At 46.5% G+C, this 26,300-nt stretch overlaps 1 protein-coding gene across 3 annotated transcripts in view; it reads right to left on the bottom strand.

The window, feature by feature from the left end:
• Positions 1-24,976, bottom strand: part of IL17RD (interleukin 17 receptor D) — a 68,423-nt gene extending 43,447 nt beyond the window's left edge. For 2 of the 3 annotated variants that reach the window (XM_024983100.2, XM_024983101.2), the window contains exon 1: positions 24,784-24,976. In XM_024983100.2, the coding sequence (XP_024838868.1) occupies positions 24,784-24,909 (126 nt within the window). In that variant the 5' untranslated portion in view covers positions 24,910-24,976. The remainder of the gene's footprint in view (positions 1-24,783) is intronic. The other variant, NM_001205427.2, reaches the window with a different exon arrangement.
• Between the last annotated feature and the right edge of the window lie 1,324 nt (positions 24,977-26,300).

The raw sequence follows: 26,300 nt of genomic DNA, 5'->3' as shown, positions 1-26,300 counted from the left end.
AGGTGCCACTGACAGAAGAGAAGGATTAGAGCTGGGGTCTCATTCCAGAGTCCTCTTATTTTGAACATGGGCCTGATTTCCTGACTGATACAGATGGAAGGCATTTTAGAAGGAGGAAGCGGAGTCCAGAGCACCATCAACTTCCAATTTTCACCTATCTTCCCTCCACGGCCAAAAATGTCACTAACTGTTGGAATCAGCACCATAGACACTCAGGGTGGGAGTCAATATCTGCATTCTCTAATCTTTCCCACTAGCTCCCACCCACCCTGACCGTCCTATCTATACTTGGGATAAACCAGTGCTAGGCTCCCAGCAGAGCTCACTAAAGACAGAAGAAGGTGACTCAGGGACAAAGGCCCTTTTGTTAGCCTCTACCAACTCTTCAACAAAATTCCTAAAGATCAGAATGATGAAAAACAATCTTTAAAAATCTGACCTTGGCACAAACAGACAGAGACGGTGTGATTCCTCTCACACAAGGTACCCAGCATAGTCAACTCCACAGAGACAGAAAGTGGAATAAGGGGTTTGCCAGGGGCTGGGGGTGGTGGGGGATGGGTTTAGAGTTTCCATTCAGGAACATGAAACTCTAGACATAAATGGTGGTGACGGCTGTAAAACAATGTGAATGGACTCAATGTCACTTTAAAATGGTTAAAATGGCAAATTTTATGAAATGTATATTTTACCACAATTTTTGAAAAGGGGGGGAAAAAACAACAACAAAGAAAGGAACTGAAGGATTCCGAGCACGAAAGGAATTACTAAAACGGTGCTGTAGCCATGTTTGCAGGAAGAATTAGGAAGGGGGACAACTGGAGTTGGGAGAGGCGGCCACTGCAGGCGTCCAGATGTGAGGTGAGAAGGATGGAGATGATGGGGGGACGATGAAAGGACCCGTCTGAGGCGGTTTTAAGGGAAAAAAAAATGGCAGGCCTTTGTGACAAATGTGATAGAGAGGTGATGATGGAATTCAAAGGCAACCTGAGGGCTCCTCTTTTGGGAAACCTGGAAGGTTAGTGATTTTATAGCAATATAGAGAACCCCGGGGAAGGAGTCTTTTCTTTTTTTTTTTCTTAAAAAAAGTGAAGGTGAGGTGACGACAGGGAATCTTCGATGTAATACCATATTTTTTTTTTTGGAAATACAGGATTATAAGGCAGGAAGTCATGCATGAGGTCAAGCAACAGAATCTTAACGGCAGATGGGCTAATTAAAAGGAGGTACAAAAAAGGACCAAGGGCTAAGAACAGGGCTTTGTGGGATGGGACTATCCACATTTAGGGCCCATGAGGAGGAAAAGAAGATAGAAAAAGTGGGGTTGGTAAAGTAGAAGAGGAGCCAGGAAAGACCATTAGGTAAAGGAGAATGGAAAAAAAAAAAAAAAGAAAGAACGTCAAATAGGTTTCATGTAACAGAATGTCAGGATGGATATTTTCTACATGAAAACCACCTTATTGATTACAAAAATCCCTGAGCAAATAAGTATATTGATGGCTCATTTAAAATAGCTTCTCCATATAAATAAATTCCTAGGTCTTTTGTTGCTATTCAGACCCATCCTCTGGTTTTCTAAAAAAGTAGAAAGCATATTATAAATACTACTTAAAGAAAATCTTTTCTTACGTTTGCAAACTTAAAAAGAAAAACAAACAACATTAGCACTGGAAAAGGCATTTAAAAAAATCTGGTTCACTGTCAGGTTTTGTGTGCAGGATCAGAGCTTTGCATTCTGCCAGGAGAGCCATCCAATCTCCCGTGTTATTAAGGAGAAGAGCACAGGGGCCCTAAGTCATGACACTCCCAATTTCTGCTCAGCACTTCACACTTTTGTTGTTGTTTAGTCGCTCAACCAAGACTGACTCTTCTACAACCCCATGGACTGTAGCCTGCCAGGCTCCTCTGTCCATCATGGGATTTTCCAGGCAAGAAAACAGGAGTGGGTAGCCATTCCCTTCTCCAGGGGATCTTCCTGATCCAGGGATCGAACCTGCATCTCCGGCAGTAGAAGGTGGATTCTTTACCACTGAACCACCAAGGAAGACCAGTTTATAGTCTGAGCTACTGCTAAATTAGTTTTAAAAACAACAACAACAACAAAAAACACAATCTTTTGGCAGTTTTGAAATGATACTATCTTGGAAATGTAGAGGTAACCAACACTCAGGGCATTTTTTAGCCAAATACTCCTAACTAACTAACCTAATAGCATTCAGAATAAACAACAATACCCCAGAATTCAACAAGAAATTTAAAAAGATGGAAAGATAAGCTAGAACATTATTGATACAACTCAAAGTTATCAACCTAAATTTCAGTTCAAGCATATTCTTTTTGTCCAAACCTCCTGGAAATGAATTTTTGCACAAAAGCACAAATACAAATATTAATTTTCAGACCATCCTCTTTTGGACATTATTCATCATTAATGGCCATTAGACAGGCAGATATCCATAGTACTGCCAAGCTTAAGTGGATCAGTTTTGGTTTTGCGGCTAACAAGTTTTTCCCCAAAAGTAGGGGACTAAAGCTGAAGTGCGGTCATCTCTGAAATTTGATTCATCTCTGAGAAGAGGCCTGTAGGAAAATTACATCTCTTGAGTTTATTTCCAGATACCCAGAAGAGAGGCATATTTTAAGAAAAGTAACTCCTACACTGGTTAAATGCTTATCGCTAATGAACATTTATTGGGTAGTAACAGAACTATGACCCTCACAACCAGACTACACTCATGTCTTCCAGAAGGTACAGCTTCAATTCATAAACATACTTTTTAAGGGCAAAAAAAAAAAAAAGGAACTTCCAAGCTACCCAACATAGCAAATACCTATCTCAGTTTTAAAAGTTTCACGCTGTTTTGAAATTCTCCCCATACTTGAAGAACTCCAGGCCAACATCTTGTTGACTGATATTAAAGAAAGATTAGCCTCACTTTCCTCAGCAACAATCACCTTCTAGAAGATTTGCCTAAGAGGAAAACAAACACTATCTGATAAGGGAAAGGTGGATTCCATTGCCAACCTCTGGACTCTCAGACCTGGAGCATTCTAATCTGATTGCTTGTACATGGCATTCACCAAGGGGGCCTGCATGGTAGCAAGAGCAGACAGACCAGGGCTCTAAGCACCCCTGCCCCAACACTGTTATAGTCACAGAAAGCAGAAAACGTCATTTCAGACGGGACACATGGAGCCCTTACTCCTTGCTTCCCAACTCCCACCGAAAAGGGCCAAACATAGACTTTAGCACCTCTCAAAGACTTCAAGAGAGAGCAGAGGAGAGTGTGTTGGCCTGGCTAAGGACCCTCATGTCAGTGCAACTTCTTTCTTCCCAGATTTATTAACAGATGCAAGCCCGGTACTTATAAACAAAGGAGTCGTTTCAGTTTCTGCTTGGAAAGATGGGAGCCAATACGTTCCTTCTGGGAATTCAGGGTAAGAGCTTTACAAAAACAGTGTCCAGATGTGCTTAAAAATTCAGTCTGCTTCTTCCTTTGGGGTGCAGTGGAGGGAGAAACAAAAGGGTGGGAGAGTCGTCTTATGAAAAATTGAAAAGTTTATTAGTTTGGGTTTTGTTTTTTTTTTTGGCTTGCAGACTAACCTGTCCTCTGCTGACAAACCACACAGGAGCACCTGAGGCAAGACTGTTGGGGCTTCCCTCCCTTGAAAGATGCAGGGAGGTATTTCCGGCTGACCACAGCGGGAGCCTGGGGACCTTCTCTAACTTCCAGAATGTCCCGAGTGACAGACGGTTCCACCAGGTGGTGATGAAATGGGAGAAGAGACTCTTCTGAAAGCTGAAGATTCTCAAAATGAAAATCAAGCATCTTTGTATCAAAACCACCACCCTTGGGACAAACCTTCATTTAAAAAACAAAAAAAAAATGTCTTATAACTGAAATGTTTCATCAACGTCACATCCCAGTTCCAATCTGGACATTTGCTGAGATTTGAAGCTTCCTCAACCCAATGATTTCATTCCCAGAGTTCTTTCTAACCACAGAGAGATTTAAATAGATAGTCTATTATATAAAGTGTTTCTTGGTTTTCAGAGGGCTTTGGGTCCTGAGAGTGAATGAGTGTTTCAAGTACAGCATAAATAAGGGAGACAGAGAGCTAGGCATATATTATGAATAAAAAGATAATCCTAATAATAGTTTACATTATCACAAGCCAAAGTTTATGTGAGCAGCTAAGCTCCCTTTCAAAGCAGAGGGCAGCTGCTGGTACGGCGGAGGAAAATGGTATGTCAAAAATGTGACCTACCTTCAAGTTTGTTTAACTCCACTGTCAGCCACCGCTTCCTTCCGCCACCTTACAATGCCATGGGGGTGGTGGTGGGATCCTTTCTGAAATGTGTTGTTTGCAAAGGCACGGAACTGTCTGAGCTAGACGGACTTCATCTCCGCTGCTCCTGGACAATCCTGACAGGGCAAAGTGACCCCAGTCAAGTGACCCCAGCAGAGAGGTGGCCCTGGGGTACTCTCCCACTGCCTCCCAGGAGTCAGGGGGACAGGTCCGGGATGAACAGCCTTAGTCCCCGCAGGCTGCCAGCAACCCTATGGAAATAGGCAGGGTGGCACCTCCATGCAGATGAGCCAAGTCACCAAGATCCTCCTGGCATCACACACTCCAAAATGGGAGAAAAAAACCCCAAACCCCTTTAACCCATAGCCCTAATGTGTGTAGACTGAGTATCTACTCAGTAAGTAATCCAGCCCTATTCACAGGGCACCCAGGATTTGCAGAGTGCACAAAGGGTCTATGGCACCCCACTCCAGTACTCTTGCCTGAAAATCCCATGGATGGAGGAGCTTGGTGGGCTGCAGTCCATGGGGTCTCGAAGAGTCGGGCACGACTGAGTGACTTCACTTTCACTTTTCACTTTCATGCATTGGAGAAGGAAATGGCAACCCACCCCAGTGTTCTTGCCTGGAGAATCCCAGGGACAGGGGAGCCTGGTGGGCTGCCATCTGTGGGGTCGCACAGAGTCGGACACGACTGAAGTGACTTAGCAGCAGCAGCAGCAAAGGGTCTAAAATCGACTCAGACGGGGGCCAGGAAGTGACACTCAGGTGGAAGAGCCTGCCTGAGTGAAGACTGGGTGAGGGAGCACCTTTGGGGAGCGGCCAGCTTCACGTTTCCAAATTAGAACAGTGGTGCTTCTCAAATATGTCTGTACTTACAGGGGGCAGGAGGCACATCAGAACAGGAGAAACAGTCCCTATGATTAATCTCCTTTTCAATTTCCATAGGTATGAAGCCTATTTCAAGATGTTTTTCACCGAAGACAGAGCTTTCTACAAGGGTTGAAGCTTCAACCAGCCCAGAGTGGAACAAAGAGAACTAGTTCCCATTAAGGAGCAGATCCTGAGGAGACTGGCCCCTTCCTCCCATGCCTCTCCTCATCCTCAGTCTTACCAGCAAAGCACAGCAACTCACTCAGTGAGGAACCAGCTGGTGGCACTGGGGAGACCGTCAAGAGTGCCTGTGAACCCAAACACGGGCTATCCTGTCCAGTGCCTTTCTGGCAGAGTACCACAAGTTACAGGCTACAGAAGGGAAACATCAAATCACGGGGTGCTGGTAAAGGTTCAGGGGAAGTGTTCACAACCAAGCTGTATTTCTTGGGGTAAGGGTATTCAGAGGTGCAAGCGGCATGTATCACGCACATCTCAGTCCTTTCTGCAGGGGATTAAGACACTGCTCTATCACTGCTGAGGAGAAGGCAATGGCACCCCACTCCAGTACTCTTGCCTGGAAAATCCCATGGACAGAGGAGCCTGGTAGGCCACAGTCCATGGGGTCGAAAAGAGTCGGACACGACTGAGCGACTTCACTTTCACTTTTCACTTTCATGCATTGGAGAAGGAAATGGCAACCCACTCCAGTGTTCTTGCCTGGAGAATCCCAGGGACAGGGGAGCCTGGTGGGCTGCCGTCTGTGGGGTCGCACAGAGTCGGACACGACTGAAGCAACTTAGCAGCAGCAGCAGCAGCAGCTATCACTGCTGCAAGTGGTTTAAAACCACCCAGCACCTTCCCAGGGCATCCTGTCATCATTCCTGTCTAAGCTCAGAGCTTCCGGAGGGCATGACCCTGGGAGATAAGACTCTTCGTCAAGAAAGCTTTCTCACTGTCCTCAAGCAGTAGGCCATTCTGGTCTCTGCATGGGTGACCTCTTCCCCAATCTCTCCCCATCTTTTCCTCCCTCCACCTGCATCATAGACCCCTGTGGAGATGACCAGCTTCCTAGCAGCCTATCAAGCATTCTTGTCTCCTTGCCTGCCCGTTAGCACTGACAAGCAGAGTTTCCTTGTGTTGTTCTTATGAATTGGTAATTTCAGCCTAATGCAAAAAAGGTGGGGCAGGGGGAGCTTAATGGACATTAAATTCTACTTCTTCCACAAATATTTTTATCATTATCCATGGGACCCTCACCAAGGACTAAAGCAACACCACTTCAACCTGGGCAGGTGGCAACCACTCAGGATGAGAGCACCTGGATGGAAACCAAGTGGACAGCAATCCCTTGGTGAGGGCATGCATGTGCATGTGACTATTTTCACATCTTCAGCTTTCCTAATGAGACAGCTAGGTATAAAATAAGATACAGAGATGTAATGCGCAGCACGGGGAAGAGAACTATTATTTTATAATAACTTTAGATGGACTAAAATCTGTAAAAATACTGAATCACTACGTTGTAGACCTGAAACTAATATAATATTGTAAATCAACTATACTTCAAAAAGAAGGCAATTCAATGCAAATGGGGGTGAAAGGGAAACGGAAAATTAATCTCTCAGCTCTGCAATTACCCACAGGCAGACTTTCTGCCAAACAAACTATTTCTTATCTCTGGTCAGTTTTTATCTGCAGCTGCCCTCTCCCACCCCCGCCACCACTATGCACAGACCCAAATCCTCTCTTCCCCTGACAGTCGATGACAGAGCAGTCCAGGCCTCCGGGACTGTCAACACCCTGATGGAATTCAGGGCTCACGGGGAGTCTGAGGCAGTGCCCTTGTTTATGGACTCAGTGATTGATTGGACCCTAAAAGCTCCTGGTCCAGAAGACTAAGTAGGTTGAAAGCAATCATTAACAATAGTGTAATGTTTAAAAAACCAAGAGATGCGAGGGGGTCTTTGGGCATGTGGACAAGTATACAGGAAATGTGAAGGATGGAGGCAGGTGGACATACTGAATACTTTCAGGTAAACACCAACAGACACAAATCAACAATGACAGAGGTGTTGATGGGGTGGGCACACTTTGTAGAAATAAAGCAACCTGGATACAAAAAAAATTGTTTTAGCCCCGCCACACAGCTTGTGGGATCTTAGTTTTCTGACCAGGGATCAAACCCATGTGTTTGGCAATGAAAGCACAGAGTCTTAACCACTGGACTGCTGGGGAATTCCCTGTGTATGAATCAAAAAAACCAAACAAAACAAAACAAAACAAAACCTTTGTGGAGGACAAATGCTACTTTTATTATAGAAAGAGCTGCAAAAATGGCCACAGGCTGGGTGTTTCTTTCTCAAAAGAGATCAAAAACAGACACCCAGGTGCAAGAGGCAAGAATCCAGATGGAAACAGAAGGGACCAACTCAATAAGGAAATGGAATGGGAAGGATAGAAAAATTACACCCTCTGAGTTAAAAGTTCAAGTTATCTCAATAAAAGCAATCCCTAAATTCTTCAGAATAATTCTAGTCTGACCGCCCCATTGTGTAAGTAAAGAAACTGTGAGTCAGAGGGTCACCCACCTTGTCGACAGTCATAGTTGGCCTGAGAGGCCCTCATCTCGCAGATCACACGGATATGAGACCGTCTAACAGAGTGACTTCTAGCCCAAGATCAGGATGCACAAAAGTTCCAGTAAAACAAGATTCATTTATATTCGATTCACAGGAAATGTGTGATCAATCCAAAATCAACCTGGGAAAAATCTATGTCTGAAGAAAGGTCTGCCAGCCAAATTACTGGTACAGATAGAATTCCCATGAAAATGCTTAGTGCTTAGATTCAGCTGTTTTCGTAATAAGCTATTAAGCCCAAAGATTCATTCAATCAATATTCTTATTTTAAAACCCTCATTTACTCAACATTTTCCCTAATACTTTTACCGAGCAGTATTTCATCCACACAAAGCATTAAAACTTACTCCGAAGGTAAATAAGAAGGTGGAAAGAATCGGTCCCACTCTAGTAAACTCAGAATGAAACAAATACACAGTGCCATTCAAATAACAAAGTATAAATAAAAATTATAAATGTCAACGTTTTTTAGGATGTGGAAAAACGAGCACACTTATTCACTGAAAGCCATCTGCCACCAATCATTATAAATGTATCTACTACGTGGCCAGGCACAGAGCTAAATGTTTTTAAAACAGTATCTTATTCAAGCCTCAAAACAATCCTGGGAGATAAACGATTATTAACTCATTTTACAGATGAAGAAAATTGCCCAAGGTCGCAATAAATGGTAGCAAAAGGCAGAGCTGGGATTTGTGGACCAAATCTGTCCTCTTCTCAAAACACAAGTCTGCACTGTTAACTGGCTCAGTCGTTACAAAAGGCAAGCTGGTCAACGTGTAGTAAGAGCTATAAAACCTCTGCCCCGGTCATTCCACTTTGGGAAACACTATGTGCCAAGGAAACAAACCAAAATGGCAAGGGTGGGAGGGCAGGAAAGCAATCTGCATGAAGGCATGCACAGCAGCTTTATAACAGCAATAACCTGGAAACAGCCTGGGTGCTTCATCTACGGGGGGGACAGGAGCAATAAAAGGGGCGGGGGCACACAGCATGGAAAGATACGGCCACAAAGAGCGACAGGTCTGTGAACTCCGTGACATCGAAACATGGGAAGATCATCAGAAAACTAACATAAGTAAAAAACAAAGTGAAATTAGCCATTAAAAAATGCAGTGATTACAACTCTGCATCAAGATGTGTTTATGTATTCAAGAATGGAAGAAGAATCATTTAATGCTCATTATGCTTTTTTTTTTGCATTAAACTGAAGTTACCAATTAATAAAAGCAACACAAGGGACCTCTGCTCAAAGACATTATGATCCAGAATGTCCTTCTCTTCCTGATCCAAAGATGTGACATTTTCATATAAAAATAAAGAAAATAGCTCTTGTAATTTTAAAGCCCTTTCTTAAAAAAAAAAAAAAAAGACCACCCCCTTAGGCTCTCGAGTAAGCCCTCTTTTATGTAAGATTAACAAAACCTCCTTATTTATAAAAACCTGTGGCTCATGAATTTTTTTGTTAGCCATTTAGCCAATTTAAGAACAAATATGTTGACAAATTGGAACATTATTTCTGTCCCCATTTGGTTTGCATTAATAAAAGGTCACACTCTCAGAATCTCACTCTTATAATGCATTTGGAAAAGTAACGCTATTTAAGACAGCATAAATACATGAGGGTGGGGAGATAGGCTTAAGAGTGTCTGAACACACCCTGAGACGGAAGCCGTGCACTGGGTGCCTAAGGTGGGAGGTTTGCGCCCAGGCGCCTCTTCAGAGGATCTCGTCCCCAAAGAGCAGCAGGATATGCCCATGCAGGTTCTTCATCACACCCTGTCCAAGTTGACACGGGGACCCAGCAAATCCCCTGTGAAGCTAGAAGCACCCCCTAACCCTATCTGCACATCATTCCCCTGAACTCTCCAATGGCTTCCTGTACCTCCCAGCATCTCAGGGAACAGAAAAGCTCAATTAAGGAACATGCTAACTATTGTGTCTTTTTAAGATGAACGAGGTTGGGAAGTTGGGGCAGGAAATGGCCCACAGTTGGCCCAGACTTCTGCACATAAGGGAAGAAAAGCTGATTCCTCCAGTTGGCGAGACTGTTCCCTGCCTGGGCCCACCTCACATCACTGTTCTTTCCAAAGTTCCTTTTTCCTCTGCCCCTACCAACCCAGACAGCTGGCCTGTGTGCCTGTTCTTCCCTCTACCTGGGATGACTTACTGTTGTTCCTCAAGCACGAAGGACCACAGGGCCCTGTGTGCAGCTGGCACAAAGCCAAAGCCCCCCATTATGGCAATGTCTGCCTCCGAAGCAAGCTGCCCAAGGGGCAGCCCCTAGCTATGTGCAGGTATTGAAACTTGAGTACAATTTAAAATTCAGGCCCACAACTGTGCTGGCCACACTTCAGCCACCATGGTGAACAGCTGCTGAAATGGACAGTGCAGAGAAGAACATGTCCATTGTTACACAAAGTTCCACTCGATAGGATCTGCCTACCTGCCTCTGCAATTCCAGGTAGCATTCTCCCACAGCTAGAAAACTCGTCACCTGACACCTCAGTGATAGCTCAGTTTCACTGAAGCAGCATTTTTTTTACATGTAAATATGGACGTTTTTGGTGTACAGTTCCAGGAGTTTACACACATATAAATGTATGCATGAGTGAATGCTAAGTTGCTTCAGTTGTGTCCTACTCTTTACGACGCTATGCCAGGCTCCTCTGTCCATGGAATTCTTCAGGCAAGAATACTGGAGTGGGTTGCGTGCCCTCCTCCAGGGGATCTTCCTGACCTAGGAATCAAACTTCCATCTCTTTTGTCTCTTGCACTGGCAGGCAGGTTCTTTACCGCTAGTGCTGCCCGGGAAGATGTTTCATGCATTTACACGTGTATAAATATATAAATAGGTGTATAAATGCATACATCAGTGTATCCACCACCAGAGTCAGCACACAGAACAATTCCATCATCTCCCAAAAATCCCCTTGTTCTGCCCCTTTGTAGTCAAACCCTCTATCCACCCCTACCCCAACCCCCCAAAAATCCTGGCAATCACTGATCTGGCAGCTTTTAAAAAAAAACTCAGATTCCCAGCCTTCCCCGGGAAATCCCACTTAAGCAGATCTGGGGTGAGTCCCGGAATCTCCCACCCCCGCCTACCCCCAAGAATGTTCCTCCGTCCGGTGCTTCTGGGGTTCAGCCAGGTTTGGGAACCTCCAGGGTAAATGCCGAATCGTGGTTTAATTCTCTGCAAAGCACTCGCTGGTATCTAGTCTTGCTCTCTTCCCACCCCCATGAGCTGTTCTGCAGCACATGGCTGATGTCCATCTCAGGCTGGGTGCTGGGAAGGCAGGGCAAATTGGCCTGCTGGGGGCAGGGGGCAGGGTAAGAACTGGTTTCTGGCGGAGAGAGGCCTCTCTGAGTCACGTGGCCTCCCATCCTAATCCCTTCCTGGCTCTTTGTGCCTTGGAATCCTCATCTGGAAAAAAAGGAACCACATCAGAAATAATCCGTCTACCTCCAAGGCTCAGGGGAAGCAATGATTTACATAACACGTTCAAAGGCGCTGGGCAGCAGGGACCAAAGGTACCTCTCACCCTGGATACATCATCACCACCCAGAGCTGCCTCTGAATGGAACTCTCCTTACCCTGTTTACTTGGCGATGGTGGGGGGATCAAGACTCAAGTTACAATAAAATTGCAGCCTTTGAAAAGAAAGAAAAAAAGTAATAACAAGGCTTTTTTTTTTCCTCCTAAATTCGTGATCCTGAGGGCAGAGTACTAGATTCCATTTTTAAAGAGGAATTCGGAAGAGTCAGCATCATCTCAGAAAACCCCCTCTGCTCGTAAAGTAAACAATTACAAGGAGGGTCAACACTTGACTCGAGCCTTTCTCCCCGGCTTTCTCCTGCCCTGCTGAGGATTCCTGGAAAACACTCTGCAAAGTTTACGATGATCAAAGGAGAAGAACGGCCAACCCAAGAAATGCTATCATTTAAGATCACATGTTTATTTAGCCCCACCAAGCCTAAGAGAGAAGACTGTTTGAAAGGGAGAGAATGCCTGCTTAATCAACTAAAAATGCATTCATTACTATGCTATTCACCGCGGCTTTCCTGAAATCAGACACTTCTGCCCCTAGACCATAAGATTGAAGCGATTTGAAATGAAAATATTTCCTGTCCACTGCTTGCCAGTTTCTAGCCCCAGAGTGATATAACAGATGACATCCAGTACAATAAATGCTTTTATTAACCATAAATTTGAGACTGCTTTAGGGATTTGAAGTGTTGGGTTTCATGCTGAAAAAATGTAATGTTATCCACAGACCATCAGTGAGTAACAAAAACAGAGGCACAGGTTATGCTACTTTGATCAAATTATGACCAAAAAAAAAACCCCACCGTCTTTTTGCATTTTAAATAGTAGTTGCATTCAGGGCGTATCTTCACGGAGCACCACAATAGTTTAATCATATGTCTTAGAGACTTTAATGGAAATTCATCCTGAGTGCAGATTTATAGAACCAGCAGCTTCTATTAAACAGAAAGGAAGTTAAAAAGTGTTATAAGGCTAAGTGAGCTGCGAAATTCAAATACTAAAAAGGGACTCCAAAATCAGAGTTTCTCTACCTCAGCACTACTGACCTTTGGGGCCATTATTGGGGAAGGCTGACTTGTGCATTTTGAGATGTTTAATGGCATCCTTGGCCCTTACCCACTAAATGCCAGCAGCAAAACCCCTCCCAGTACAATCAAAAGTGTTGCCAGAGATACCCCAATCACCCTCAATTGAAAACTGTTGCTCTAAAGCCTGTTTAGCAAATGCTGCGTGATTTCTCTTTTTCTAAAGAAAACATCAGAGTCCAAAGAGCCTCCGAGCCTTAGCTCCCCGCCCCAGGGCTGCCCTCTACACAGAGATGGTTAGTGATTTCTCAACTGGAAAGCACTCTGCACTTCCTCCCCCACCAAAACCAAAGGGAGCAGAGCCATGGAGACTAGCATCTCTCTCCTTGAGCAGAGCACACCAGACTCAGCCAGGCAGCCGGCCGCCCTTTCCCCAGGTACACCCTGGCCGCCTCGGTGCCCCGCGTGTACTCTAGCACAGCACCCCAAGCCATCCTTCTCCGGCCTTTTGCTGTCAGGCCACAGAGGCGACTGTGGATTCTGTGCCAGAAAATAAAATGAAAAGCACGACTGAATCTCTGCAGTCCATTCTCTGGACGCTGAATGTCCCACTATTGCGTCTCGGCATGACATTTCACGGCCAGCAGGGGAGGAGGCCTGGTCCTGAAAGCTGAACAAATGCTGGGCACACAGGCCTGCCTGCGCTCTCGCCAGCTCCCTGTACTTATGAATAAAAGATGGAGGTTTTGTCTCTGTCGTCTCCCTGGTACCCTGGGAGAATAACAACTTGTTGCTTTTTGACATTTTAACTTACTTTTAAAAATAATCAATATTAATTTTCTGTGTCTTTGGCCCTGAAATCTAGAGTAGGGATAAAAAATAAAAGCATGCCATGAGGTAGAAGATAGTAATTCACGTTAAACAAATAAACTCTCTTAAGGGTCTCTAATAAAATAATTCAGGCAACATGTACTCACAGAAGGAGAAGGCTGGAAACTGACTTTAAGGACATGTTCTGAGTGGAGAAGGAAAAGGCCTTTTCTGGAAATAAAGCTCAATGTTTTCTCAGCACAAAGGAAAGAAGCGGCTGAGTTTGGTGTGAGGGAGCACTCGGCCATGCACTCACCCAGGCCAAAGCGGAAGCTATAATAGGAACTCATTCCTGGTCAGTCGCTGAGGGTGACATCTACAACTCTTTGAAACAAGCTCCAGTGAATGGCAAAAACCTTAAGCACTCTTGGGACGTGACACTCCCAATTTTGAGAGCACAGCTGATTCCAGATCGTCTTCATGGAAAAAAGTTAAATTACAAGATAGTGCAAAAGACACCTTGCCATTTCTTTGGACTCCCAGTAAAGTAAAAGAGAAGTCTTTCTGTATAGCACTGAATTAAACAAACAAACAAAAAAAAAGAATGAATAATACAAGACCAAACTGAGTTAAATCATTAGAAAGGTCTCTACGTGCAATAATTTCAAGTAGAAAAAACACATTTTGCTCTTTGCTAGAGCAATCTTTGTTACCTACTGATACCTAAAATCCAACAACATCGCACTTGAACTTTTAGAGAGATCTTGCGAAATTTTAACTTGACCCTAATCATGAGGAAACAATCAGAAACTCAAATTGTGTGACCGTCTATACCACAAGTGACCCCGACTCTTCAGAATGTATATGTTACAAAAGATCAAAAAAGAGATGTAGGGACTCCATCAGATGCAAGGAGACTAAAGAGACAGGGTATGTCTACAAGCCGTGAATGGCTCTTGTCTGAATCCTGGAATGTGATTCAGAAAGAAATCATGAAGGACACTGGGGGACAACTGAGGTACACGGGGACAAAGCACTGGTGACTCTCAGCTAAGGGGAAATTCGTGTTCACCCCACTGATCTTTCAACTTTTCTACAGGTTTGAAATTTTCACAATCCAAAATATGTGGGAGAGAGTACAGTAAAGGGAAGCCCCAGGCACGAGTGACTGCTGGTCTGCATGGGCGCTGGGCGGCAACGATTTCACCTTTCAGTTTAGTTTCAGAAAATGTGTGCTCCCAAATATAAAGTCTTAATACAGAATAGGTTCAGAATTGACATAAATTGTTTAAAAACATAGTAATGTGACTTATTATTCACTTAACTGGGTGGTGGGGGGCGTATATACACACAGCAGACATATAAGATAATTTAGGTTTCTGCCTTTATAAAAGGCATAAGTCCCTTTAAAATGCCTTTATGCCTTTCCCTAAAACTTGTCTGCAATTTATCATTCTCTTCCTCCTCTTATCAGAATTCCAGTTTTCAGAACGGCTCTTTAAAACTCCCCTGCCTTCCGCCCAAGCTCTCTCCCATTATCTACCCCATCTTTTTTTAATGAGATAAAGGCAATGATTATACTAATCTCCAACTTGAAAACTATGCACTTAAAAGGCCGGGGGGGGTGGTGGGGGGGTGGGCAGTGTGACCCTTTAAGCATAAGGAATAAAGCTCAGTAGACGGGAAATGTGCTCAACTGAAAAGATGTCAGGATAGCATTTCTGTGTCTTGAGGTTCAAAACGCAGGGAGGAGAACAAAGGGGCAGGCTACGTGTCCAGAGCGGCCCTGAGAGGCCTGGGTGGCGCACACCTTGGCATGCCGGACACTGGGAGCCCATCGCCCCCGCCCCCGTACAGCGGTCTTCAGGCCGCACAACCAGATGTTACATTTTCCCTGCTTAATTTCGGTAAAACTCCATGACCTCTTGCTCAAATTAAAAAAGGCAATGCTATTTTTTTAAAACCACAGGAGCTATCTTTAGGGAAGCCTTCTAAGGATTTCATTAATTCATAGCCAGCCAACCAGGACTTTTCCCACAGTCTCCCACAAAAAAGCCCGGGAAGTCACTGATTGCTTGGCTGGATCTGAATATGAGCAGAGGTAAGATCAGAAATATCCAGTTCCTCCCACGGGGAGGCAAGGCATGGAAATCAAAGCTGGGCAGAAACTCATTACCACAGCTGGCCGGCAAACCCACAGCCCTGGAAAGAAGGCAAAGAGCATCTTTGATTCAGGATGGACCGGTGGGTGACTTCAGAAAATGAAAGGCATTCACAACCCAAGGGGACCGAAAGAAAATGAGGCTTGATTCTCTGTTAAAACCACCAAGTTTTCACATACCACTAAGGGCTGCTGCCAGGGAGTGAGGGTCATCTCGTTCACATTGTTTCATGAAGTCCAAAACCAGGATGCTTAGTTAGCCCTTAGTCCTTTTTCGTTCGTTTACTTTTTTTTTCCATTCACCGTGTAGCGTAACCTGGACAGTCCAAACACCCCCTCTTCAAGAATCCAACCCTTCCCTAAGTGTGACTGCCATCCAGGACCAGCCCCGGTTCCCGCCTCTCTTGTTCCCTGGGAACCTGTCCTGCAGCCCAGTGGTTGGCCAGTATTGGGGACACGGTGCCAATCATCCGCAGTGTGGATGAAGTCGGATGTATTTTTATGCAACGCTCAGCACCTAATGCAACATGATGCACCAATGTTAAGAAAACATAAATAAAGCCAATTATACTCCAGTCAAAATAAAATTTAAAAGATAAAAGAAAATCAGAACTTCAGAGGACATTGGCATTATTAATACAACTGCTCGCCTTACATGACACCTGCTCAGAGAGGCCACCAAGATCGCCCGCTCTCATGGCCCCTGGTTTCCTGCAGGGCACTTGGTCACACAGAGGGAGAATCTACTGTGTGCCACTGCTGATCTCCTGCTACAACAGGAAGCAAAACAGATCAAGGCCCTGCCCTCAGGGAGCAAGGGAAACGCACAGGCAGACCAGAAAATACTGTGTGTTTCATGGTAAAAAAAAAAAAAAAAAGTTCTATGGAGAAAACTCAAGTGAAGAAAAATGGTGAGCAACAGAGAGTAGTGGTTGCTATTTTAAATACAGTGGTCAGGTTCTGGCAGTTTGTTATCCTATTTGTCTTCCTTAGTACAATCTAAGCTCCAGAAACCAGGCCTCGCACATAGAAAGCACCAAATACACACTGAATGAAGGAATGAAGGTCGCTGAGGGTCACCTCTATCAAGCTGTTTGGCTGCTGGAGAAACCTTCCAAGTGTCACCATTCCTGACAGGTGCATATGTGGGTAAAACTCAGCACACCCCTTTAGTCCCAGGCTCGGTCTTCAGCCTTCTTGTCCCCACCGCCTCCGAGGAGCCGCCCTCCTCCAGCTTTACTCACATTTTTCTTTCTGCCCAAACTGTCCCTCACCTCCGGGCTCCACTTGCCAGAGGCCCTGCTCAAAAGTCCCCTGGGCGAAGTCTGTCTTCTCTAGCCATCTAATCTCTTCCTCAAAGCCTCCTCTGAACCATCCAAATTAAGTGTCTTCTTCATAAACAGATCAAGATTCCCCTTCTTGACTGCATCACTGCAGAAGGCAGGATGCGCCCTCACTAAATCTGGAGCCATGATGGGAGGCCGGCGGTGGAGGGGGAGTGGTCTGATTTCACTTAAGGTAGGCTTCCTGGCAAAGGTGAAAGTCACATGGAGGGAGGCTGGGGGGCCTTTGTGGAGAAGCCTCCCAGGGAAAGGCGAGTCTCCTCCAAAGCAGGAGAAACTGAGGCAAAACAAGTAGCCAGAGCTCCTGGGAATCAACCAAGACGTGAGCTACAAAGCCAGAGTCTGCAAAGTAGGGGCCAAGCAGCACCTCAAACACAAGCCCCTCATCACCCTGCTTGCCACAGGCAAGGCAAGGCATTTGCCAAGGCAAATGCACAGGCGGAATGTTCTGGGATGCGGAGCAGGAACCCTGGTTCATACTACTCTGGGGGAGTGGGCCAGGCAGAGCGAGGAGGGGGAGCTCCCTGCATCTCGCTGTCTCTGAGCCCCCAGGCCTCGCAGCCCCGCCTGGGTAGGAAGCCACTGCAGCCAGGCGCCTGGTCCCACTCCTCTTTGTACTTCCCCAGAAAATGTAACCACAGTACTACACCATGGCCTGACACAGAGGAGCTGCTCTTGCCGCCTCACTCCAAATGTCTTTGTGAACTGCAGACAGGAAGCAGTCACAGCAAATCCTATAACCGTGTGGGTGCCTGGGCTCCACCCAGGGCAAATGTGCCCCCTCCAGAGGATGGAGGCGATGTGCGGTCACTCAGCTGGGATCACGCTCAGGCTGACCGCTCGCTCCTGCGTTTCGTCTGGATTGCATTGTATTTTCCTCAGATAAAAGGGAAAGAAACGCTTTTCAGAAGAGAAACCAGAAATCACCTGGACAGAATAAAATCATAGAGAACCATATGGCCCGTCTCAGGGAAACGTACCTCTTCTTTCCAAGGAAACCCTCCCTCTATCCCCATCAACCTCCCACTAGCAAGTCAAACAGCCCAGCTCAGAACAGAAGTCTGGGGCCACAGCCAGCATTTTTTTAAAGGGTTACCATTCAATGGGGGGGAAAAATCTACAAAACTGACAAAACAGAACACTTGGAAAAACTCCTGGTTTTTTAGGGAGTAAAGGACTTTCAAATTTGAAAAACAGCTATATTTAAAGCCTGATCCCTTATGATTTAAAAGGATTCATTTGAAATATTCATTTAATGTGTAAAAGGTAAATTTCCACCTGAACATTTTCATTAATGCTATCAATTTCCAAATTCTCTTTTCAAAGTCATGGCTACAATTTTATAGGCATTTCTGATAAGTTCAAGCAAGCTTCCCTATGATGTAGTAATTTTAATGAAAAGCCTCATGATTAATGTCTATTAAGATCAGCTTTAGAGTGAAGAAACGGACAGAAGAATTACAGTGTATTAAACTTTCCACAGTACCTGCCATCTACTGCCCTTACAACTTTTAATGCACAGGCTTTATGCAAATAAGACATGAGGTTTACTATAAAACAAATGCTTCTTAAAAGTGCATAGTAGAGGTAGTTTTCATTTACCCTATTAAATCAGACAATTTATAGGCCAACTTCCGTTTTAGAAGAGAATTACATGTGTGTTCACATCACATCTTTATTTTGTCATCCACCCGGTTGATTTGTTGAGGACAGCTGGTACTTATTAAGCTCCCCCCTTTAAATGTTGTAGCCTTAATTAGCTACATCCACCTTTCCCCAACATTTCCAAACAAGGAACCAAAGAAAAGGAAAGCTGTTTTTATCATGGATGCTTTGAACAATGGAGTTGCAAATGTTAAAATAATAGTCTTCATTAGAGACTCACTAGTCATTCCCTTTTTAGGCCCCTTCAAAAGAAACAGGGTACGGATGGAGTTTAAATTTCAGTCTTTGTTTACTGTAGGTAATTTTTCAATTGTTCAATTTTTAGTTTCATGCCTGGTGTTATTAATTAAACCTTCTCAAGATACTGCTCGGGAAAGCAGGAGAGACAGTCTCCCCAGATATATTCTTGGTACTAGTTAAGCTATAAACGTCTTACTTGGGTTTCTGAGCACATGAGAACAAACAGGCAGGATCTACAAGCAGAGAATAAGCCAAGTATGGTTTCCTATGAACAGACATCATGCCCTTCCCAGACACTGAAGCGTTCCCAACTCACACAATGAGAAATTCAGTGGATCGTCACTTTAACCTGCTTTATGTAAATGAAACACACACTAACTCATTTGGTTACAACTTAGGAGGAGTGCCTTCTGAAAAAAAAAAAAAAAAGAATGCATTCATGACTTTAAGTGTGAATGATATCAACAGGCTAAATTTGAGCAAGATAAGGAGCATCTCAAGGAATCCCTCTTAGATTTGGTCTCTTCTTGCCCCAGCTTTAATCTGCAGTAAGACTATCTGTTTCAATAGGATGTGATCACTCCTGGGCTTGTGTCTTTTCAATCAGCCGGTGGCCCTGCCGGGTTTAGAGTGGCAGAGAGGAAGTGGCCTGTGGTTAAACAGAGGAAATACCAAGGCATTTTAATAGAGCAAATAGTCTCTTTACTTCCCACAGGGAAGAGCTTCAAAGGCCCCAGGCCCTGGAGGAGACAATGTGTTGTGGGGCCATCAGTCACCTAATCATGTGTCAGGCCCATTCAGAACATCCCAGCAGCGAAGACAAACACTGCCCAGGAGGACACTGCCCCCCACTGCCCAGGCAAGTCAGGCTGCCTGGAGATGGGGCCTGCCGCACCAGCACAGACAGGTCCCTGGGGCCCGCTGAGGTCAGGAAAACTTCCAGATTTGCGGGGGATGTGAAACAGAAATGGTCTTGGCTGCCAGTCTCGGGTGGCTGGACAAAGGTCTGCTCCAAAGACAGACCTGTCCCCCAGCCCAGCCTGTTAAGTTCTAAGGGTACCTGAACCCCTGCTTCATCCCATTTTTTTTTTTTTTTTACAGATGGAGGGTGAGGGGCCCCGAGCTTCCAGAAGCCTAAGAACCCATCCATCAGGGGCAGACACAAGAGGCAGCAAGGAATGAAAGGAACAACTAACTGTTGATGGGATGGCCTCAGCAGCAGCAGACATCTGCTGGGCATGGTATGTGAAAAGTTTAGGGACTGATGAGGGAAAGAGAGTTTGAAAGCTTTAAAAAAAAAAAAAAAAAAACCAATACATTTTAAGCCAAATGAAGCATGAGAAATACTCAACTTAAAATAAAGACTTAAAAAAGCATTAGCAGTTCTTTCCTTCGTAAGGAAGCTGTCTGAAAGGTTTGAACGGCTGAGAATATGATTTGGACCCTACTCGACTCTTTCCTGAGACTGTTTTCCAGACAGGCCCAGCTGTTCTGGGGAGGAATCCAGTGGAGGCGTCAGTCCCCTTCACCCCCAGCCTCCTCTTCAGTCCCCAGCACCAGAGGCACCCCCGGAACCACTGGCTCCCCAGGTCCCCTCAGCCAGCCTCACCCCTGCCATTTTCCAGGGCTTGGACAAAGTCTCCACTTTCCATTCTAAAGGTCCAGTGAAGTAATTTAACGTCAAGCTCTGATTTTAAATGTTTACGGTGTGGCTTCTCACCTCCTTCTTGCCATCACAGAAGTCTTCTCTCCTAGAGCAGTGATTCTCACCGCTGAGAGCATCAGAGGAACTTGCTAAAATATCAGTTCCTGGACCCCACCCACCTCATGCCCATTCTGGTCTCACTGGCCTTGAATCTGCATTTTAATGAGCTCCCAAGGCAATCCTGATACTGGAAGGGCTCTGGACTTCACTTTGAGAAATGTCTAGAAGGAAATAGTGCCCCAGCCAGTACTTAGCTGCTGGGCTCATTCACCCAGCTATACCCTCCCAATCTCCCCCTGCCGCAGCCCCCCCACCCACCCAGTTAATAACTAGCACAATGCCTCAGGCACTGCAGGGGCTCTGGGTCCACTGGACGGATGGGGGAGGGATGGGAAGCGAGGGCTGCTCAAGAAAGATGGACCCCAGCCAGAGGATTCCCAATTAACAGAGCAAAGCAGGCTGGAAGAAAGCATCACGCTTCTTTCTTATAAAAATGTTTCTCTGAAAATGTGTCAACCAGGGCTGAGTCATTTTTAACTTAGAGACGCAATGTGTAACATGGACAACACAGGCACAGGACAGGCAGATCAGATGCAGGCTTGAGAGCCACGAGCTGAAAGTGAATGAAAACACATCCAATTCAGAATTAAATAAACATGGCTGGGCTCGCAGCCAAGGGAGTTCTTGGATTGGACTTTTATCAAGAACCTAAATTTTAATCAGCTGCAACTTCTTCTTTTCCAAGTACCACCCTATTTCTTCCTACCTTTTGAGATGAAGTATTTGCCTTAAATGGGAAACTTGCACTTCATTGTAAAGACGATGCCAGCATTCTGGCTTCCTGAATTCCTGAAGAAGCAGACTTTTGGGAGGGGAGGCAGTGGAAATTGAGTTTCAGGGATAATAGACCAGGGAAGGGGTATCCCATTTAGGTAAGAAGGCAAGAAATGTTCCTTCCTCCTCCACTGCAGGAAAAGCCACTGAATAAAAACCTGTGGGAATAGATTTCTAACTCCTTGTTCCATGTATAGGCTTCTTAAAACAATGAGCAAGGCAAGGAGAGGGCGGGGTGGGGGGAACCTCTGTGCAAGTGACTGATATAATTACACATCACAAACACAACCACTCCACTTCCAAGAAGCAAGCAGTTAAGACTCTCAAGGAGGATGCTGGCCCCTCTGGAAGTTTTACAACTTGTTACTTCTTTGAGAAAACTGTATTACTCAAAAAGGGCAACTTTACCTGGCAAGTGCCCTAAGAGACTCTGTTTTTAAAGCAGTTGAGGAAGTGTGCCCACAACTCATTTCTAAAACACTGAGATGGTATCAGCCCCTTAATTGCCCCACTAATAACGAGAGGTTGTGAAATCTGACCACTTAAACCAGGCTGGCTCCTCTGAGAGCAACCCCAAAGGGAGGGTTACAGCTGCTGAGGGTTAGCTGGCTCCAGTCACCTTGTGAGTCCTGGGAAAACACACATTCTTGCAGGGGCAAGAGTTCCTGGAACACCCGCTCCATCGAGAGCAGGGGGTCAATCGCTCAGTTCCTCTCCAGCACCCAGATCCTGCACCTCCTTCAGGGCTCACGTCTCTGCCTTGCTGTGCCTCTACCCTCCAGGTTCTGTGTGACCTAGACCCACAGGAAGCCTTCACTTGTTCGCATCACACAGCATCAATCCCTACTATTAGATATGAGCGCGACCCCAAATAGACGGTAAGCAACCTCAGAACTGAGACCAAGGTCTACGGGTTGAACACCCACTGTCAGGTAGGTCACACGGACATGAATCAGACACCTGTACAGTAGCTGTACATCAGTACTTACTAGGCCAGCCCTCTAACAAAGCAACTTCTGGAAAAATTTACCTAGGGAGGTAGGGGGAGAGGGGGCTTCCTGCAGGAAGTGAGCTGAAGGAAGCTGGAGCTGAGAGGGGAGGCTGAGGTGTAAAGAGAAGGAACACAGGCGGGAACAGCATGTACAAAAGCCTGCCTCAGGGAAGACACTGCAGCCCACTGCTCTGATCTTCATCCCTCCCCTGCCCCCTTCTTAAAATCTATCACTTAATACAGGATTTAGCAGGAAGACTGCGGGGTCTAATTGGGTTCAGCCAAGATTTACAGTGCACCAAGCCTTGAGCCCACCAACAAGAGGTTAAGTGCCTGGCTAAGGAAACTAGTCTGAAGACACAGATGGGAACACATACTGACAATGCAGTCTGGTGAGAGCCAAAGGCAAGGACCTGCAAGACAACGCGAAGCAAGGGGAATAGCATTCAGAGAGGGCCTCCTTGAAGAAACATCACCTGAGCTGAGTCTTGGGCCCACGGGGCTCTCAGGGGAGGAAAAGGCACCCCAGGAGCAGGGAAGAAGCGTGCCCTCGGCAGCATCATAGGCACAGGAGTTAGGGAGCAGGGTGGGAGGGGCAGGTGGAGGCTGGGAAGGTGAGTATGTGAGACAGGTGGGTGAGCTGGGCTCCGTGCATCAAAGAACAAGTCCAAGAAAGAAGGTACCAGGTATTAGGTTGGGGAGAGCCCGGAATCCAGGAGGTGACCCTGAGACTTCCATGCTTATTTACAAAGTAGGTGAAGATGACCCCAAGGGAAGGACTGTGGGACCAAGGTTAAGAGCTGTTGAGAAGGTTACCTCCAGCATGAATGCGAAGCCACTGGAGCGAGGGCCACCATTAAAACTATGTGGGTGCAGGTTAAGGGGAGAACAGATTCTCACTGATAGCACAAAGCCACCAGCTCGGCTCCTTTAGGGACCTGCTATACCCACAGCATTAAAACTTAACACAGTTGGTGCATGGACACATGAAGCCACCTGGGCAACCGCAGAAAAACAGCAAATTACACTGATCCACCTATGCCATCTTATGAAAACAGAATAAAATGCCTGTGATGCTGTTCACTCAAACACCAACATACCAGTTTAGAGCTAAAAAATTTAAAGACTGGTAAGTCAATGTGGGGATAGCCTTAAGGAAAACTTTTTAAACGTAAAAACAGGAAAACTTGGTATCTATTGGGGGGAAAAAAAAGAAAGAATAGTGGTATTTTACTAAAATGGGGCAAAGTAGGAAAATGCGATGTTTTACACAAATAAGGAGGTTTTGTTCACTATGGGGTTCGTGAGAAGGTGGATTATAGCTGTCTACACTGCAGCTATTGGGTTTGAAGACATTTCAGCTTACCCAGCTGGTACCTAGTCTTCCTTGCTGTGTTTCTCTGAAGGCAGGGCAAGTGAGGTGAAGGCACCAGCCTGTGCTCCTAAAGGGGTGCCAGTTCTAGGCCGTGACTGCTTGAGGCTCATTCACAGTACCCCACAAGAGATGGATGAACACTACTCTAAGAGATCTACCCCCTACCCTTCCCTCAGAGAAGCAGTGCTAGGTAAACTAGGAAATCCCCATTTACTCCCATTTTCCAAGTGAAGAAATCGAGGCTTAAAGCTGCTGCTCAGGAAAAGAGGCAAGGTCATGTTCGTGGCTGCCTGATTGCAAGCCAGTGTCCTCTCCACAAAGCTGAAGGCGGTGAGTGCCCACACGCCAGGTTGACCCTGGCTTAGGTGGGAGGGGAGCCGGGATCAGATGGATACAGTCTCCAAGTCCTCGCGCTCCCCAAGCCCAGGAGCACTGCTCAGGAGCTGGGAAGGCAAGCCGCCGAAGCACAACCGCATGTCCCATCTCTCAGATGGTTAGGGGCAGACGGCTCCAAACACAGGACGAACGACGGTGCCCCTCTGCTCTCAGACACCTGACCGAGGTGACAATCTCACTCCCTTTGGTCATGAAAAATATCCGCAACTCAAGCGGGGTCGGGGTGTGCGTGGGTGAGAGAGGGTCATCTGAGAGACCATCCGCTAGGCAAAGGGCTGAATGCAAAAGCAAACAGGAATCTTGAGCTGGGGTGAAAGTGGGGTAAGATGGCCTGGCCCAGAAGGAACAAAGCAGTCCCGAGAACGGGGCGCACCCCTGCCCAACATTCAGGGTTCCCTGCCTGGCGGTCCCAGACCTTTGCAGAGCTGAGGACCGGAGGTGCGGGGGAAGACCCCTCCTCAGACTCCCGCTCCAAAGCGCCCCCCATTCGGACAGCGCGGAGGATCCTATCCCGGGGAAGCGCTGCCCTGAGGTCCCGGGCCTGGAACAAAGGGTGGGGCGCCCTCCTCCCGCTCGCCGCCGGGCGCCCCTCTCGCCCGCCCGCCTGGAGCCGGACCCCAGCCCGTGGCCGCGCCTCATTAGCAACACAAAGCCGGGGGTCGGGCGGCCTCTTTCAACCCAGCCGGGGGCAGCCGGACGCGCGCCCCGGGAGGGCGGCAGGAGGGCGGGAGCAGACGGGATCCCAGCCCTGTCGAGCACGCCACGGACGGAGAGCAGGCAAGTCGGCGTGGGCTCCACTGCCCGCGAGCACCTGTGCCCCCGAGCTTTGGGGGACAGCGAGAAACTAGCTGTCCTCTCCTTACCCTCCAGCCACAGGTGTCGGCGCCCCGCGCTCTGCTGGAGCCGCCTGCAGCCACGGCCAGCTGCGAACCGTTGAGGCAGGCGTTGACCGTGAAGAAGACCGAGCAGAGCTGCAGCCACGGGGCCATGGCCGTGCGCTCGCCCAGCCGGGCCCTACTCTGCTCCCCGGCCGCTTGCCGCTGGCCAGCCCGGAGTGGGCGGTGGCGCCGGCAGCCGCGGCAGAGCGGTCAGCACCACTGGGCATGCGCTGCGGATCCTAGCACCGCCCCTTCCCCCCGGGGCCCGCCTCTAGGTTCGTACTTCAGGTTTTGGCCCCGCCCCGCACCGCCCCCCCCCACCCCCCCCCCCCCCGCCCCAGTCTGGTTTGGTGACAGCAGCCAAGAAATTAAAAGATGCTTGCCCCTTGGAAGAAAAGCTAGGACAAACCTAGACAGCATATTAAAAAGCAGAGACATTACTTTGCCGACAAAGTATAGTCAAAGTTATGGTTTTTCCAGTAGTCATGTACGGATGTGAGAGTTGGATCATAAAGAAGGCTGAGTGTGGAAGAATTGATGCTTTTGAACTGTGGTGTTGGAGAAGACTCTTGAGAGTCCCTTGGACAGCAAGGAGATCAAACTAGTCAATCCTAAAGGAGATCAACCCTGAATATTCATTGGAAGGACTGATGCTGAAGCTGAAGCTCCAATACTTTGGCCACCTGATTAGAACAGCCGACTGACTCACAGGAAAAGACCCTGATGCTAGGAAAGATTGAGGGCAGGAGGAAAAGGGGGGGACAGAGGATGAGATGGTTGGATGGCATCAATGACCCAATGGACATGAGTTTGAGCAAACTCCATGAGATAGTAAAGGGTAGGGAACCCTGGCGTGCTGCTGTCCATGGGTCGCAGAGAATTGGACATGACTTAGCAACTGAACAACTCTCCTTTTCGGCCCCACCAGGATCTCTAAGCCATGCCCCTACAGCCAATCTCCAATTGACTTTTGAGGAGCCAACAGCTGCAGTTTTTTCCCCTCACCTGAAAGGTCTTTTTTTTTTTTTAATCCAAAGATTTTTTTTTTCCATGTGATACCTGCTCCCTGCAAAACTCAGGAAACCCCCCCAAAATATGATAATAATGTTTAAATAATAATTTACAACCACCTCTTGAATCCTCTCAAACACACCTAAAAGCGTATTACTGTTATCCCAGTTTTCAGCATGCAAAAGCTAGGGTAATGAATGTGGCGGTTAGAGAAATCCTGGCTGAGACCTCAGACAAATGACTTTTTCTCTCCCCATTATTGTTCCTTCACCCAAAAAACTGGAATAACAGAGTAAGTGTCTTATGCTGGGGAAGATTCTATTGGTTAATACAAACAAGTATTCAACAAATGCTACAATCTACTATTAACTGACTCGGATAAAGTCGCACAGCTGGTACCTGCCAGACATGAGATTCAAATCCAGATTAGCAAAAACAGTACTATTTACCACTACACTTGTCAGACTTTAACTCTTGTGAAGTGGGTAGTA

Source organism: Bos taurus, chromosome 22 (genome assembly GCF_002263795.3).
Source record: "Bos taurus isolate L1 Dominette 01449 registration number 42190680 breed Hereford chromosome 22, ARS-UCD2.0, whole genome shotgun sequence".
NCBI lineage: Eukaryota > Metazoa > Chordata > Mammalia > Artiodactyla > Bovidae > Bos > Bos taurus.
This window is presented reverse-complemented; position numbering and strand designations above follow the sequence as displayed.